This window comes from Ciconia boyciana, chromosome 1, assembly GCF_034638445.1.
Source record: "Ciconia boyciana chromosome 1, ASM3463844v1, whole genome shotgun sequence".
NCBI classification, from domain to species: domain Eukaryota; kingdom Metazoa; phylum Chordata; class Aves; order Ciconiiformes; family Ciconiidae; genus Ciconia; species Ciconia boyciana.
The window spans coordinates 87,519,333-87,535,094 of record NC_132934.1 but is presented as its reverse complement, the minus strand read 5'-3'; the positions used below and the strand labels follow the sequence as shown (position 1 = coordinate 87,535,094).

General features: G+C 53.7%; 2 protein-coding genes across 3 annotated transcripts; both read left to right on the top strand.

Moving 5' to 3' along the window:
• The first annotated feature begins 1,832 nt into the window (after positions 1-1,832).
• Positions 1,833-4,115, top strand: LOC140646671 (C-type natriuretic peptide 1-like). Of its 2 annotated transcripts, none has more exons than XM_072851000.1 (3): positions 1,833-1,931; positions 3,431-3,721; positions 3,987-4,115. In XM_072851000.1, exons 1-2 carry the CDS (start codon positions 1,833-1,835, stop codon positions 3,701-3,703), a joined length of 372 nt encoding a protein of 123 aa, XP_072707101.1. In that variant the 3' UTR covers positions 3,704-3,721; positions 3,987-4,115. The 2 variants fall into 2 exon arrangements, with proteins under 2 accessions (XP_072707101.1, XP_072707109.1); XM_072851008.1 differs by lacking the exon at positions 1,833-1,931 and adding an exon at positions 2,910-2,998.
• A 1,924-nt stretch (positions 4,116-6,039) lies between these two features.
• GAPDH (glyceraldehyde-3-phosphate dehydrogenase) lies at positions 6,040-10,135 on the top strand. The gene is made up of 12 exons (XM_072880346.1): positions 6,040-6,135; positions 6,588-6,631; positions 7,244-7,343; positions 7,595-7,701; positions 7,786-7,876; positions 8,059-8,174; positions 8,283-8,364; positions 8,533-8,684; positions 8,819-8,897; positions 9,140-9,223; positions 9,369-9,466; positions 9,834-10,135. Exons 2-12 carry the CDS (start codon positions 6,609-6,611, stop codon positions 9,901-9,903), a joined length of 1,002 nt encoding a protein of 333 aa, XP_072736447.1. The 5' UTR covers positions 6,040-6,135; positions 6,588-6,608; the 3' UTR covers positions 9,904-10,135.
• The last annotated feature ends 5,627 nt before the right edge of the window (positions 10,136-15,762 follow it).

Below are 15,762 nucleotides of genomic sequence, written 5' to 3'. Positions count from 1 at the left end.
TCACTTCCCATCCTCCTTCCTCTCTTTCCCACCCCTCTAAAACTTTCACACCACAAAGCTCCATACCCTACCGCATCCAGTGCATGGAGGGGCTGGCTGTGTGCACACATCCCGCACTGCGTTTGTGCACAGGCACCCCGTCTGAATGCCCACGTGAACAGCACATCCCATGACTCTCCAGCAGTCACCTGTGCTTTGTGGTTTAAAAGGCTAGTACAAAAGTAATCCTGTCCCCCATGAAATGTGTTGGTCGAGGCTCATAGCCAGGGGCCCAGGGAGCCCCTCCATTTGCTGGCATGCCCTGGATAGCTGGCCCAGGCTAGGGTGTGACAGGGGACTGGCAGAGAGGATCACCAGAGCATTGCTCTGGAACCAGCACCACCGACGGATCACAGGAATCAGGTGGAGCTAACGTATTTGGATGCCCCCACATGTGCAAAGTCTCTCCTGCTTCCAGCATCAGCGCTCCAGACTGAAGCCCCACACTCACTTTTCATGGACTGGATGCAAAACGGTTTGTAAAACTTTCTGACACTTTGGGCAGAGAAGAAAGGGACCCACAAATCTGCAACTGCAACTGCAAAATGCTGGAAAGGAAAGGAAGAAAAGAAAGACAGGGCAAGTATCTGAACTGTGACTTCTGTTATCTCTGCAAAAGACTTTTTTTTTTCTAATTTTCTTATTTCCTTCAAAAAAATAAGCAAAAGCAGGCAGCAGAACACTGCCTGTCCAGTTTTGACCCAATTGCTTTGTGCAACAATACTGAAGAAAGGAGAGTTTAAGGTGTTACTAAACTCAGCCAGCACACCCACTACTAATCCTGTACGGGGGTACAGTCCACCCATTCCTCTCCCCTGACAAACTTTCCTGATTAGTTTCTGTCTTCACACCCAGGCTGACTTCTGCACCCTGGTCTCCAAACAGTGACCTCATTGCCTTGTTCAACTGGTGAGAAACTACAGTAAAATGGGAGAGGTAAACAAAGTGGGGGAACTAATGGCCAGAAGATTTAGGAGGTAGGAATCTGCTCGTCGCCATCCCACTTCCATTGTGCGCCTGAGCTTGAGAAAGTGCAAGCTGAGCCTCGACAAGCTCTTTTCTGTGCTGGTTCCTCTGGAAACTCAGCCCAGCCCTCCAGATGGTGTATGTTGAGTGACTCAGGACAACCAGCCTGCAAGTTATATGCCCGCTAGGACTAGACCCATGCTCCCGACACCGCTACAAATCTCGTAGAGTTAGTGCTGGAATTCACACACCTTCTGCAGCAAGAGCTCTTCATTCCCAGGCCAACCAGCTCACCAAGATATAAATATTAAAAATGAGAGCCTGTATTGTCACAGAGCTGAATTTGTGTCAGCTCTGTGCAGCCAGCAGTGCAACTACTGCTAGTTCATGCTCACACTCATTAGAGAAATAGCATTAACAGCACTCCACCTACGAGGAGTATGTTCAGTATCGCTATACAATGCAGCCTTCAAGATCCTCCTTTGGGATGTGTTTCAAAGTGTAACCCCATTCCTGACCCTGACAGATACCTCCAGGTCCTGGCCAGCAGCAGCTCAACTCACATTTGTCTTCCTAGACACTCAGTAAACACCTTTGTGTCCTTTTTCTTTAGAGGAAGGGGTGTTGCTGAGCTCACCCTGAAATATATCACCCTGGACAAAAGGGCTGAAAGGTTAAGGAGCTCCGGGGGGTAGTTCAGCAGAGAGCTGGGGGCCAGGTGCCTGCCAGAACCAAAGCTATAAAGGCAAAGAGGGGCTAGGGACTGCATCTGACACAGATGCCGTAGGTCCTGCCTCGCCTCTCACAAGCCCTGGGATAAGAAGATGATGCTGGGGCTCCAGTCGTGGCCTTGCTCGCTTTTCCTCCTCTTAGTTCTGCTCTCTGCCAGCGTTCAGACTGTGTCCTTACCAGGACAGAGGCTACAGGTAGGAAGGTCTGGGAGAGAGCTGAGGGAGGTTTCAGGAGTAGCAGGGGCAATTTGGGGAGGTCGTGTTTGAACCTGGAATAAGTGGGGGGCCCAAATTCCAGCTACCGGAGGCTGCTGTCTATTCTCACTGCTCCCACCCCTTCAGTTCAACAGCCTCAGCTCTAGGGTGACTGTATCTTTATAATCCAACTCCTAAGGAGCACCAGCACCACAAGGGAGCAGACAGACAAAAGCTTTTTAGTGCTCTCTGGTCTGGGGCAGGCTGCCTGTGGGACTCTCCATGTTGCCTGCAGAGGCTTTTAACAGTAAAGAGACTAGCCCTGTCTAACTCCACCCTGTGTCAGCAGCCACCAGAAATTACAGTTGTGTCCCTCATCATGTTCAGTGTCCTGGTTCTTAAGTTTCAGAGGGAAGGCTCATCCTGTTAGGTCAGGATTTTCACTCCTAAGCTCAGTACTACCCCCCAGTAGCCCCTCTTTAGGGCCAAGAGCCCCTGTCAGGATGCCAGCTAAGGAATTCTTCACTTGGGTGAATCTTTTACCCTCAGCAATTACAGCAATAATATTTTGGCTTTCACATCTACCCAGCTCCCTTTTACCCAAACCCTAACCTGAGCCCAAATACCTTGCCTTCACGTCACCCTGGAAAAGCTACAGGGAAGTAGTTAGGACATGAACTAAAATCACAAGACTGATCCTACTATGACTCACCGCTTTCACTCCTCACTGAAGATGCCCGTGTCTGCTTCAATTAACTCGCAACTGAAAAGAGCTGCACAAAGGCATCTTCAGCTTTAGCACAGCAAGCATGTGAGGAACAGATGTGGAATGGCTACTGCAGGCTGCTTCCCCGGGCAGCCATGCCATGCCTCCGCTGTGCCCAATGCACCTCCTGACCCTTGACTCCCTACAGCTAGAGGCTGCTGGCAGTGCCGGGGGTGTGTGATCTGCACATGCCTGCCTGCACAGATAACCTAGAGGATTCCCAGCAGATGGGGAGCCCCCCTTCCTCACACCTGTTCCTGCAGTGATGCTGCTCCTGCCTCCCCCTCATCTTTAGCAGCAGGTATTTGGGTCAGGTCCGTCCCCCTACCAGCCCTCTGGAAAAAAAGAAATGCCACACACCATCCCGAGCACATGGAGGTGCTCAGCACCAGCAAAAGGAGCAAGGACTGAAGCCTCAGTTACCTTGCAAGTACGGGGGGGGGGGGGACAGTTTAAGAGCAGGGCAATCTGCATTCAGGCAGAGGCTCAAAGCAGCTGCCTGCCTGCTCTTTTGGGCAGCAAAATAATTTCAGACTGCAGGAGCTGTTGGTCTAGCCCTTCTGTGTGTCCGGATGCAATGTCACAGGCACAGTGCCTGTGTGCAGGCACCATTTTATGTCCTGCCCAAGCCCTAGGGAAGGTGTGGGCAGTGAGGTACAAGGGGGTACAAGGCTTATCGCCAGAAGCACAAGCAACTTCGCTCTCACTCCCCTTGCCTCTTTGTTTATCCCAGATGCTCCTTTCCCAGTTGCTGCCCCTGGAGCCTGAGTCCACACTGGCTGAAGAGGACAGAAAGGAGGGGTCCAGCTTTGGCCCTCAGTTGCTCTCCTCCACCCTCCCCTTCCTCCCATCTGGGGCTAGAGCTGCACGTCCCTCTCTCTGGCACAAGACCCTCGCCAGTCGCAAGTGGGCACTGCCTGGAGATTGGGCCTGGAAGGCCGTGCCCAGGGGCTGCTTTGGGCTGAAACTGGACCGGATCGGGACCTTCAGCGGTTTGGGGTGTTAGCCTTGGAGGGGCTCCAAGGTGAGAGGGCCAGCAGTGAGGGCTTGAACAAGCAGGCCAGGGAGAAGTAAGGGGAGACTTGAGAGCACAGATGGCGGGGAGGACCAGGAGTGACGGGATGGGGGCAGCGGGGCAGGCTGTGGGGCCACCACCTGCCTGCAGCTGGGGCGAAGGCTGGGACGCAGGACCACCTGTGCTACCGGGGTTGTGCTGGGGGCTCGGCCGGGGCGCGAAAGCACACAGGCTGCACGCTGCTGGGCAGCTCACCAGCCTTGCTTCTCCACAGCCGGAGGAGACGCAGGCACCTGCAGCACCGGCTTGGGAACCAGCACGGCACGCCGGCGGACGAAAGCATGAAGCCCTTGCCGCGAGGGAGAGCGGCGGCGGCGGGGACTCGGTGCGGCGGTGCGAGGAGGAGCTGCCCGGCTCTGCGGCTGCCCCTCTGCCGCAGGACCCCTGCTCCGCCGGCAGCCCCCTCCCTCCTCTTCATGCTTGAGGACTCGCTTGCTAATTAAACAGAGCTGTACTAACCGCCGCGTCCGAGCTCGGCGGCAGCGCCTCCCGAGAGGCCGTGGCTGCCCTCAGGCCGGGGGACCGTGCCGGGGCGAGGGGCCGGCGGCAGGGCCAGGCCGGGAGATGGCGGCAGAGTCCGCCGCCTCCCGCCCGCATACGCGGGGCCATATTGGGTGCGCGCCGCCATTCCGGGTGGGCCGGGCGGCACGTGCGGTTGCAGCGCGGCGCTGCCGGGGCCGCGGCGGCGGGTGAGCTATCGACCGCGGGCCGGGGGGGGGGGGGGGGGGGCAGAAGGGCCGTGTTGGCTCATCCCAGCCGCACTCTGCCCCCCGATCCGGCGCTGCGGTGTTTGCAGAGCAAACACAGGGGCCTCCTGTTTGTGCAGAAGCTGCCCCCGAGAGCCCCCCTCGGCAGGCTGTGGCCGGGGTGCCACGAACCCCGGCAGGGGCTTGCACCCCTCCAGCCTTGCCGCGGTACCACACGAGCCATCATCCTCTGGCCTTTAAGAAAAGGTCGTAACCTCAGCCGGGGCTAAACTTAGCCATCAGCCCCTCGGCACCACCGGGAATAGCAGCAGTATAAGGAGAGTTCGGTTACGTTCGAGCTGCACGACCCCTCTCTGGCCCCTGCCCTGGTACCTGTGTGGCTCCCCCAGCCTGCTCCTCCCTCATTCTCAGAGCGTAGCTGGAGCCCGGCTCAGCCGAGCAGCCTGGGCAGGCCTGCTTCCAACACCACTGGCAGCCCAGATCTACATCCACAGCATTCCCACACCTTCCTCCAGGACACCCTCCCAAAGGGCTGGAGGCTTTCTGGCACGCTCTGGGCCTCGCGCCTGACATGGGTTTGTCCCACAGCACCTGGGCTGTGCAAAGCCCTGCACCAAACCGGGGGGATGCAGCCTGGCACGGCTCAGAGAGGGAGCCCCGCATGGGGGCAGCAGGCTGGACAGTGGCAGCAGCCATGCAGAGAGCACTCCCTCGTCGCAGGCAGCTGGCGAAGGCGGGCCGAGGCAGCGGACGGGCAGGATTTCCGCCGTCACGTCCCACGGGTAGCAGTAGTGCCGCAGTGCCTCATTAAGATGGTGCTCACGCTGCAGTGCATGGCCTGCCAGGAAGGTAGCTGGGCCAGCGACTCCATCCAGAGCACGACTGGCTAAACCCATCCAGGGAGCCAGACAGGCAGGGGGTCCCCAGCATGGGGGTGAGAGAGCTCCCAGCCAGCACCCACTGCCTCCCAGCACTGGGGGGAACGGGAGACGCTTGCGGATCTGCTGCTCCCTCGGGGTGTCCCCCGCATGTCTGCGGCCCCTTTGCCCTCACCGCCGTGCTGGGGGGAGCAGGGCAGGCTAGGAGAGGGGCGCAGCCCACGGGGGGCTCTCCTTTGTTACCAGGTGAAAGCAGCGCACACCACCCCCCGGCGTGCTGGCGGCAGCGAGTCCCAAGAAGGCAGCCCCGCTCTGGCCATCACTGGGGGCCCTTCCCGCCTCCCCAGGCAGGGGCCCAGCCGCCCTTCCCTGCCTTGGGGACACCTCCTCGCCGCAGGACAAGGACCCGGCTTCCTCTGGGACCGGGGCATGGCTCACCACCACCACCACCATCACCACCCAACCCGCCCAGAGGTGGCTCGGAGGGAAGGTGCAGCGCGTACCCCCCGCTCCGTGGGGACCGTTGCGGACCCCCCACCCCTCCCGGCGCGGGGCCTGTGTTGGGGGTGGGGGGCGGGGGGCGGGGGGGAGGGCTGCCGAGGCAGCCGCACCCGCAGCGCGGGCGCACGTAGCCCGGCCCGGCCCCCGCGCTCCCATTCGGCGTCGGCCCGGCGGGGCGGGCCCCAGCCCTTCCCCCCCCCCTCCGTGGATATAAAGGGCGGCGGAGCAGCGTTACGCCGCCTTCTCACTGTGCGCCAGGGCGGCTTACGGGCAGCAGGTAATAGGCGGGGGAGAAGGGCGGAGATACACAGCGGGAGAGAGAGGCGGTAGGGGGAACCGTTACACCACCACCACCACCACCGGGGGCCAGTGCCGCGGGGAGGGGGCGGCGGCGGGCGGTAGCCTCTGGACGGAGCGGGGCCGCGTGGTGGCGGGGCCGGCGGGCACAAAGGCGGTGCGGAGCGGTGCGCCGCAAGATGGAGGCGGGGGGAATGAGGGGGGTGGTGAGGCGTTGGAGGGGCAGGCCGGCTGAGTGGGGGGGGCGGTGAGGCATTGGGGGGGAGGGGAATCTGCTGGGGTGGCGGGTTCGGTGTGCGTGCATCCCTTTTTTCTCTCCCTTTCCTGCGGCGGTGGGTGAGGCGTTAACGGTGCCCGGGGCGGGCAGGCGAGGCGCGGCTGCCGGGGGCGGTGGCCGGTTCCGGGCGCCTCACCGGCGGTTTCTGCCCGCAGGAACATCCCGAAGAGGCGAAGATGGTGAAAGTCGGAATCAACGGGTGAGTGCTGGGGCTGGGCTGCTGCACCAGGAGGCGCCCGGCGGGGGGGTGAGGGAAGGGGGGGGGGGGCAAGGTCGCCTCAAGGGCACAGGGGGAACTGCGGGGGGGGGGGGGCAGCTGTGCGCCCCGCCAGTCCCGCTCCATCGTCCGTCCCCCCCCCCCGTGCCGGGCTGAGGGGCCGGAGCAGGGCGGGCTGCTGAGTCACTTCCCCCTGCAGATTCGGGGTGACTCACCCCGGAAGCGCTACCGCTGCCTGCCTCTCCCGGCCTCCCCGGGGGTCCCCGCACCGCGCCGGCGGACTGTGGCCCCCCACTGAAAGGTCGCCCGGTGGATTGTGTGTCGGCGGCGGCCTGGGGAACGTGACCTTCTCCCGCCGGGCCGAGGAGTAACCGGATCCCCGGGGCCCTCAGTAAATTTAGCGCTTGACCTTTCTGGTGTGGGGGTCGCTCTTAATGTTTAACCGAGGCACCTCGGCCTTTGGATGCGGCTGCTGGGCTCCCTCCTGCCCTGCCGGATGGGGCGTGGTGGATGATCATGGGGGAAGGAAACAGGCCATGCCCAGCCTGTCAGGTTCCCTGTTGCTCCTCCTCACCCATGTCTGTCTCTTCTCAGATTTGGCCGCATTGGCCGCCTGGTCACCCGGGCTGCCATCCTCTCTGGCAAGGTCCAAGTGGTGGCCATCAACGATCCCTTCATTGATCTGAACTACATGGTGAGTTGCCTTGCAGTGCTCTCTTCAGGTCGTTCTGAGTATGGCTTCTCTGGCTCTGTTCTAGTAGCTTCCCAGGAAAACCGGGTGTGGGGTAGAGGTACAGGGCTGGGAGGTTCAGCAGAGCCAAGTACAGTGCAGCAGTTGGACAAGGTCACTGAGGAGGTGGGGAGCTGAGACTGTGGCGTAGGCAGAACAAGGGCTGGGGAGATGGCAGCCGGGGTGCCTGACCTTCGCCCCTCTTTTCTTGCTAGGTTTACATGTTCAAATATGACTCTACTCATGGTCACTTCCGGGGCACTGTCAAGGCTGAGAATGGGAAACTTGTGATTAATGGGAATGCGATCACCATCTTCCAGGAGTAAGTATCTCTCCTTCTTGCCCCTCTGGAGGATGAAAGCAGCTGTCTCATGGAACAGCCCTTAACAGTTTTGTCCCTCCTCAGGCGTGACCCCAGCAACATCAAGTGGGGAGATGCTGGTGCTGAATACGTCGTGGAGTCCACCGGTGTCTTCACCACCATGGATAAGGCTGGGGTGGGTATGCCACAGTGGCACACAGGAGAAGGGATATTGCTGCTCCTGCCTGTGGGGCACACCACTGTGTACAGAGTTGCTCAAGATGGGGAAGAAATGGGGCTGGGAGGGAGAAGAGGCTGTCTGAAGAAGTGAGCTGCTGGAGGGATTCTGGGTTATCTAATCTCCTCCTCTTTTTCCAGGCTCACCTGAAGGGTGGCGCGAAGCGTGTTATCATCTCTGCCCCCTCAGCTGATGCTCCCATGTTTGTGATGGGTGTCAACCATGACAAGTATGACAAGTCTCTGAAAATTGTCAGGTAAGGAGAGGGGAAGATGCTCTCTGGCCTGAAGCTCTCACCAGCTGCATGGGGTCTCATCTCACGTTTGTAGATGTGTTGCCTCTGATGAGTCTTTCTCTTCTCCAGCAATGCCTCTTGCACTACTAACTGCCTGGCGCCCTTGGCCAAGGTCATCCATGACAACTTTGGCATCGTGGAGGGTCTTATGGTAGGTCTGGAGCTTGCTGCTCAGGAGGGTGCCCTATCCCTAGGTCCCCTCATGTGAGAGGAAAAGCATGTGTACTCCCTGTGTCCCCTGGGATGGGGAGGAGGTGCCTGGGATGTTTTTTCTGGAGAGCATCAGCTGTGTTCTTACTGCTGTGTGCTCTTTCCCCAGACCACTGTCCATGCCATCACAGCCACACAGAAGACAGTAGATGGGCCCTCTGGGAAGCTGTGGAGGGATGGCAGAGGTGCTGCCCAGAACATTATCCCAGCATCTACTGGGGCTGCTAAGGCTGTGGGAAAAGTCATCCCTGAGCTCAATGGGTGAGTGTTGTCCCTTCTTCGGTGTCAGGAGGTGGCAGCTGGTGCCTGGCTGGCTCTGACCTGTCCCTAGCAGAATGGAGGGCTGGCAGAGGGGTTCTGGGGTGCTGTTCCCTGGTGACTCACATCTTTCACAGGAAACTTACTGGAATGGCTTTCCGTGTGCCAACCCCCAATGTCTCTGTTGTGGACCTGACCTGCCGTCTGGAAAAACCAGTAAGTGTTGTGGACGAGGCCCTAGCAGCCTCCAGACCTGCCCCTGCTTCCTCTAAACTCCTTTTACCTGGAATTGCCCTCTCTGCATTCATCTCTTCCCTAAGAAGATTTGATCTTGGTGAAAATAGTGCCTGCCATGCATGACTGCTGCCATGGTGCTCCCATGTGTCTTCTCCTCCCCCCCCCCCCCCCCCCATTCTGTGTGAGTTGGCATCTCACCATCTTAAATGTGTCTCTCTTAGGCCAAGTATGATGACATTAAAAGGGTAGTGAAGGCTGCTGCTGATGGGCCCCTGAAGGGCATCCTGGCATACACAGAGGACCAGGTAAGTAACTCTAGTCTCTTGGCCTGTGGTTATTTGTGCTTGCCTCATTTTTCTGATGGGAACAGCCTTGCTGGGATCCTGATTTGGGCACTTCTGGCTCAGGCTGTGGGTAACTGTATGTGTTACAATTCCCTCTCTGTTCCAGGTTGTATCCTGTGACTTCAATGGTGACAGCCATTCCTCCACCTTTGATGCGGGTGCTGGCATTGCACTGAATGATCATTTTGTCAAGCTGGTTTCCTGGTAGGCACAGCCTGGGGGGGGTAGTGGGGGTGACTGTAGGGTAGGGGCTGGCACACCAATTACAGACTTTTATCCTGTTCATCACTGCCAGTTTGGCAGTGCAGGGGGATACATAGACCCATGCTGAGTAGGGCAGCTCCAACATGTAAAAAGTCTCTGTGGAGTGAGATTGCTTATTTGAAGTGACTGTAGCCTTTTCCTTCCCTTATTTGGAGGGTGTATGGGATGTTTCCTGTGTGTTTTGCTGGAAGTGGATGAGAAGCTGCCTGGTTCAGTTGTGTGAGATGGGACAGAGGAGCAGGAACAATGAAGGAATGGGATGCAAGAAATGAGTCAGTCCTGACAGCACTTCTGTTTCTGTCCCCAGGTATGATAATGAGTATGGATACAGCAACCGTGTTGTGGACTTGATGGTCCACATGGCATCCAAGGAGTGAGCTGAGCACACAGCCCCCCTGCTGCCTAGGAAAGCAGGACTCTCCTTTGTTGGAGCCCCTGCCCTTCTTCACCACTGCTTAGCTCTGCATCCTGCAGTGAGAGGCCAGTTCTGTTCCCTTGTCTCCCCCACTCCTCCAACTTCTCCCCAAGCCTGGGGGAGGTGGAGAGGCTGATAGAAACTGATCTGTTTGTGTACCACCTTACATCAATAAAAGTGATCACCATCTGAAATGCCTTGTCTGTCTGTCAGTGGGAAATGGGAGAAAGTGGGGGCTAATGAGCAAATGTAGGTGCCTGCTTTAGGATGGGCCCTGCCAGCCTGGCTGCAACTGCTAGTACAGCTCACCTAAGCAGTGTTATGTGGTCACCACGTTGAGGCTGTGAACCCAGGGGTCAGAAACATGGGAAATGCCGGAAGAGGTGTTTGGACAGCTTGTGTCATGCATAGGCATGGTGCAGTCCTAGGATACCTGACTTGCAAAGAACAGCAAGTGCCCATCTCTGCTGAGCACCAGGCTGTAGTGAGCAGAGCTGTGGTACGCAGACTGGTGAGCTGTCTGTGCCACAGGTAAGACTCCTGCCTGTGAGGCAAAATAAGGTGTGGTGCAGTGCTGTGCTTGCAGGACTGCCCCGTGGTGGAATGGAAGGCAGCTCTGCTGCTCTATCCACCTAGCTCTCTGGATTTGCTTGTCTGGTGGGTGTACGCAGAATAAAGTGCTGAGCAGATTACTTCTATTGTGCCACTTTGCCAAACCAAATGCAAGAAACAGGACTTCTTTCCTCTCTTTCCCCCTGCCTCATGTTACAATGAGGATTTTTTGTTTGCTTTTACCTTGTTTAAAATGAATCAACTTGCCCTAGAGGAAATGGCTGCCTAGGGATGTGTTGGAGACCAGTGTTACCATAGTGGTAGCTAAATCTTAATTCTGGCTTAATCCTATGCAGAAGGAGGGGCAGTTGCAGTTAAGCCCCTGAGAAGCAAATCTCTACAAGGTGAGTGTCAGCCCTCTGCCAGGGACTGCATTACCTCCTCCTAGAAGCATGAATGCTGCCAGGCAGGCGCTGAGCCTTCTGTGACCTATGAGTGCTGGGGTAGATAAGTGATGCACTGCACAAAATTGTGTGGCCCTCTATTTTTTAGCAGCTCAATTTACTGTTTCAGAGGTAATGTGTTGCTATCTCCCTGGCAGGCAGGGTTGGAACTGTCATCTGGACCCCAACTGCTTTAGACCCTGATCTGGAGCCAAGGACTTAAGCTCCCAGGATTGAGGTAAGTTGGACAGTGTCCTGAAGCTGCTTATCTCCAGTGGTTGGACTGCATAAAAATTAAATGTTTACTGGACTAGAGGGTGATGACTCAAAGTTGCTTTGCAAAGATAAGAAGGTTGAATAACCTAACTCTGGATAGGAGCTGGGACTCTGAGCAGCTTGTTAGCCCTGGGACAGCAGCAATACCTGGCTTACCCCACAAATGGCCCTGTGGGAGCTTTAGGTAACTCTGGAGTTAAATGGGAGTTGCCTGATGCTGGGGCTAACTGGAGGCAGCTCTCCTGTGGAGCTGGCTTTCTGCTGGGGAGAGGTGTAGCCTGCAGGCCTGTCAGGCTTACAAATGAGTCTTGGGTTGGTCCCATCCTGTCCTCGATTGCTGTGCTTGGGTGCTTTGAATGGCTGTCCTGTGTGCTGCTGCCTGCATATTTGTCAGCATGCCAGCGAGCACCTTGCTTGATAATCTGGAAGTGCAGAGAGGCTACTGAAACACCTTGTTGGGGGACATGCCTGTTTTCCCATGTAAAACAAATATTTTGAACTGGGTTTAAAGGAGGAACATTTCAATGACTCACCTTTTTCCTCTAAAAAGCCTTATGTTTTCTGAGCAAGATAAAGCTGCCTGAAAATTCACCTAGAGCAAAGAACTCTTCTTATTTAACAAGAGCAAGCCCTATCCAACCTGAGATCAAATGATCAAATTGCTGTGGGAATGAGCAAATTCATACAACCTGGGGGGTGGGGTGGAAGAAGAGTATGTGCTCACAGACCAACAATTGCTGGGAATGTTGCAGATAAAGGTTCACTGTGTTTTAAAATACTATTTCAACTGGTTTACAATCTTGCTTGAAATTCTTGGAAAAATGATATGGTATCTAGGTGAGGCAAGCAATGAATCACAGAATTTAAAACACAGTTGCTCTTATATGGAAACAGGGAGAGCGAGTGTGGCAAACAAGCCATGCAGCCTTTGGACCACCTGGAGGGCTTGGTTTCCTCTTTCACATAAGCTCCCGAAAAAGCACAGCTCTTTTCCTAAATCCTTACTTTGCATCCAGACACTATGCCTGCAGATGGCACCACAGCAAGGCCCCTCCGGACAGATGGAAAAGCTAGCTCAGTGGCCAGCCTGTCCAAGAACTGCTATTCTGTCCTAAAAATCTTTTGTCAATTTGAAAAATTGACATATATGACTGTGAATGGCATTGGGATAAAGATGGGAGATCTGTGGCAGCTGCTTCTCTCTCTGGAGAAGAGCATTCTCCTAAGTAGGGGAGCTGTAGGTTTGCTCTTAAAGCATTCCTAGGGAAAACTGCTAAAAATCCTTGGTCAGGGAAGGCAGGCACTCAGACAGACATAAAGAGGCTCTTGTTCAGCGCAGGAGCTAAAAGCGATTGTGCTACTCTGCTGGGACAAACCAGCTCTAAGAGCAGCTGCGATAAGCCAGAATCCATCCTGGTTTATGAACACCTTGCAAGGGGAAGGTATAGAAAGACACTGATCCTGGCCAAAGGCTTGACTGGCCAGGTACCAGGGCTTGCTGTGCTGGGCTGGGCCATCGTGGGAAAGGGATGCACCTGGATATGGGTTCACTGCTTTGCAGGGCTGTGCTGACACAAAGCTCTCTGGCTGACCCATGGGACAATGTCTCTGATGGGCAGCCAACCACATCTAGGGGTGGTAAGCTGCACCTTTTGTTTTCTTTTTTAAGACAGGAAATTCAAGTGATGCTGCAGTATGGCAATTAGCAGTGGTGTTACAGGAAAACTCCCTTTTATGGCAAATTTGAATGTTTGAATGAAACTATTTTATACTTCATTGGCATTTGCATTCACTACCATGCATGCATTACTCCCCAAGAAATGTCTAGTTGTCCTCAGACCACCTTCTCAAGATGTCAGCATGAAACTTCAGCATTAAGGAAGATGCCATGTAGTGAAAATCATCTTGAGCAGATGTGGAAACTAATTAAGCTTGCTTGAAAAAGCACACCAAAATGTAACAAAATGGTGACTGCATAAACACAGTAAAAAAAGTCTCGGACATTTAAAACATACTCTGTCCACTTCTGAAGTAAATGAGTCTTTGAGCAAAGCAATTAACAAGATCTGTGCAAGGAAGAGGAGATACAGGTCTCTGATAGGAAAGACTATGATGCAAGGCATATATTGGACAGTTGTATAAGACAAATGTCTTTCTTAAATGATAATGTTCCAAACTCCTTTGTATCAGATGCCATTCACAAAATGCAGGTTCATGACTTAAACTCAGGGTATGCAAATACCCCTGTAGGTACCAGCAGTACTTGCAGAAAGTGGGTATTTAAACAAAACCAAGCTGCCTACCTTTGGGCAATTGTACCGTATACACACTGCAAAACCAAATAATTTGTTACTTACTCTTCTGAGCTGAATGTAATTTCTTCCTACAGGACATTTCTTACTACCGAACAGCTAACTTACCTCCATATATTATCTTACTATAGAAGTGTCATCTTCTGGAGGGAGTTATTCTCAATTAAATGTTCCTAGAATGAATACTAGTACTGGGTTATACTTTACTGCATAAGACTTGACTTGAAAAGGCAGCTGTCAAAAAGCTGAAGCTGTAGTCAAATGAAAACAGAAGACAAACTCATAAATACTAGCAAATTAAACTTAAGACCCTAAAAAAAAGGCAGGTTTTTAGGAAACTGTGTGACAAATAGAAAAGGTAGTATGAAACCTTTTTCAAATGCAGCTTGGAGACAAGAAAGCTGCCAAAAAGCTGTAAAATGGTGTGGGAGTGATTAGGGAAGCTAAGGCCATGGCAGAAAAGTAAAACTGATGTTTTGGCATCAGAGGAGCTTTGAGGTACTCCCAGACAAGAGATTTTCCTCAGCAGTGATGAGACAAAGCCATCATTGCAAACCGCAGTGTCAGGACTTGAGAACATGTCCGTGACGTAAAGGGCAGCAAACCCTCACTACCAGCTGCCAGACTCAGATGGTCTCCAGCATGAAATGGATGAACAGGTAACTGCACTGTAATTCACCACTCACATCAGCCTCCCACGTGATGAAAAGCAACTGGATTTAGGAAAAAACAGACTGTCAAAACTTTTCAAAGAACCTGAACTGCCCCAGGACAAGGAAGACCACCCTCTCCAGGCTGAAAACTAGGGGTAAGGCTGGTGGTGACTGAGAGAGAAGGTGCGAGTGGCCAGTGTCTGAAGACATCTGCCCCAGGGTTGTTTCCATTCAACACCTTCGAAAGGATTCGGAGCATGGGGTTCCAAGATTATGCAAAATGATGCAGGACACTCAACACTGAATCAGCCTGTGGAAAGGTGCAGAAGGATCTTGTGACCAAGTGACGGGGTTATTAAAATGGTGGGTGAAATTCAAGGTTGAGAAGTAATGAGAAGTAATACATGTAGTGGGGGGACAACTCTCACATTGTGTGTCTCAAAGCCCCCCTGTAACATTGCCCAACTCTCCACCAAACAAGCAAGCAACCTGTGTTGGCCTTGTTCTGAGTCCTGGTACAGAAAAAAAATAGGTGGTTTGTAATCTCTGTAATCTCCAGCTTTTTAGTTACCGAGTTGGGTACTGGTTTAGGTGCTGGACCCCAAGCAGACACTGAAATCTCACTGAATGCACATAGCCTCCAGCTTCCTCATCTCCTCAGACTCCTAGTATGCCTTTCTCAGCCTGACTAAACCACCATCTAGACCATCATCATGAAGTGACTTTAGGCACTGGGCAAAAATGCTCACTCACCTTTTTATTTTTTTATTTTTTAAGGAGCAACTAACTAAACTTTTTACTCTCAAAACGTTTTTTTCTCCAGACTGGAATAATGATTAGGAGTCTTTGCTCCATCTACTCCAACTTGTGATGCAAAGCAGGACAAAGCACACCAATGTCACATGGGGATAAAAGATGTTTAAAGATGCCATCAGCTTCAGCATCTGGCTGAGAACTCACACGAGGTTGCTTGTGAGCCGTGCCCCCTAAGGCTTTCCAGCCCTCCTGTTGTTCCAGGGATGGGTAGTCACGGGTGTTTCTTGCTCTTAGATATATCTATGCATAGCTTAAATATTGCCTACATATGTATAGCAACAGAACCTATGTTTTGACTCTTTTAAATAAAAATATATTTTAATGCCTCTTGGCATTTTTGACTGAGATATTTACTCCTTTTGAGAGTCTATATAATTTCTATGTATCAAAAATAATATCAGTTTTGTCTGTCAATTCCTTGTCCCTCCATAAACCTGTGCAGATTTTTTTTCCATTCCTTTGTGATTTCTACCCTCCTCCCCTCTCCACTGGTTTCTCATTGGTTTTTGTACATGGCCTGTCAGACTAATCACTGACATCATTTGTTCACGCATCCACCCAGTCTTTTTTAAATGCCCTCCCCACAGCATTTAAAAATTGACATCAGCAAACCATGGATTTCAGCAGCCAGTGCTTTTTTATCACCACTGAGGTTACAGTGCTTTGCAAAACACCATTTGCAGGAATGCAGCAACAGCGCTGTGCTTTTTTTTTTCCCCAGCATCACTTACTCCATCTCCCCAAACAGCCTCAGGCTTTGTACGGTGGC

Bases quoted from the DNA above. Each gene is read 5' to 3' on its own strand.
- LOC140646671 (XM_072851000.1), top strand. From the start codon at position 1,833: ATGCTGGGGCTCCAGTCGTGGCCTTGCTCGCTTTTCCTCCTCTTAGTT. The intron at 1,932-3,430 runs GTAGGAAGGTCT...TGTTTATCCCAG, and splicing joins TACCAGGACAGAGGCTACAG to ATGCTCCTTTCCCAGTTGCT.
- GAPDH (XM_072880346.1), top strand. From the start codon at position 6,609: ATGGTGAAAGTCGGAATCAACGG. The intron at 7,344-7,594 runs GTGAGTTGCCTT...TTTTCTTGCTAG, and splicing joins TCATTGATCTGAACTACATG to GTTTACATGTTCAAATATGA. The intron at 7,702-7,785 runs GTAAGTATCTCT...GTCCCTCCTCAG, and splicing joins GCGATCACCATCTTCCAGGA to GCGTGACCCCAGCAACATCA.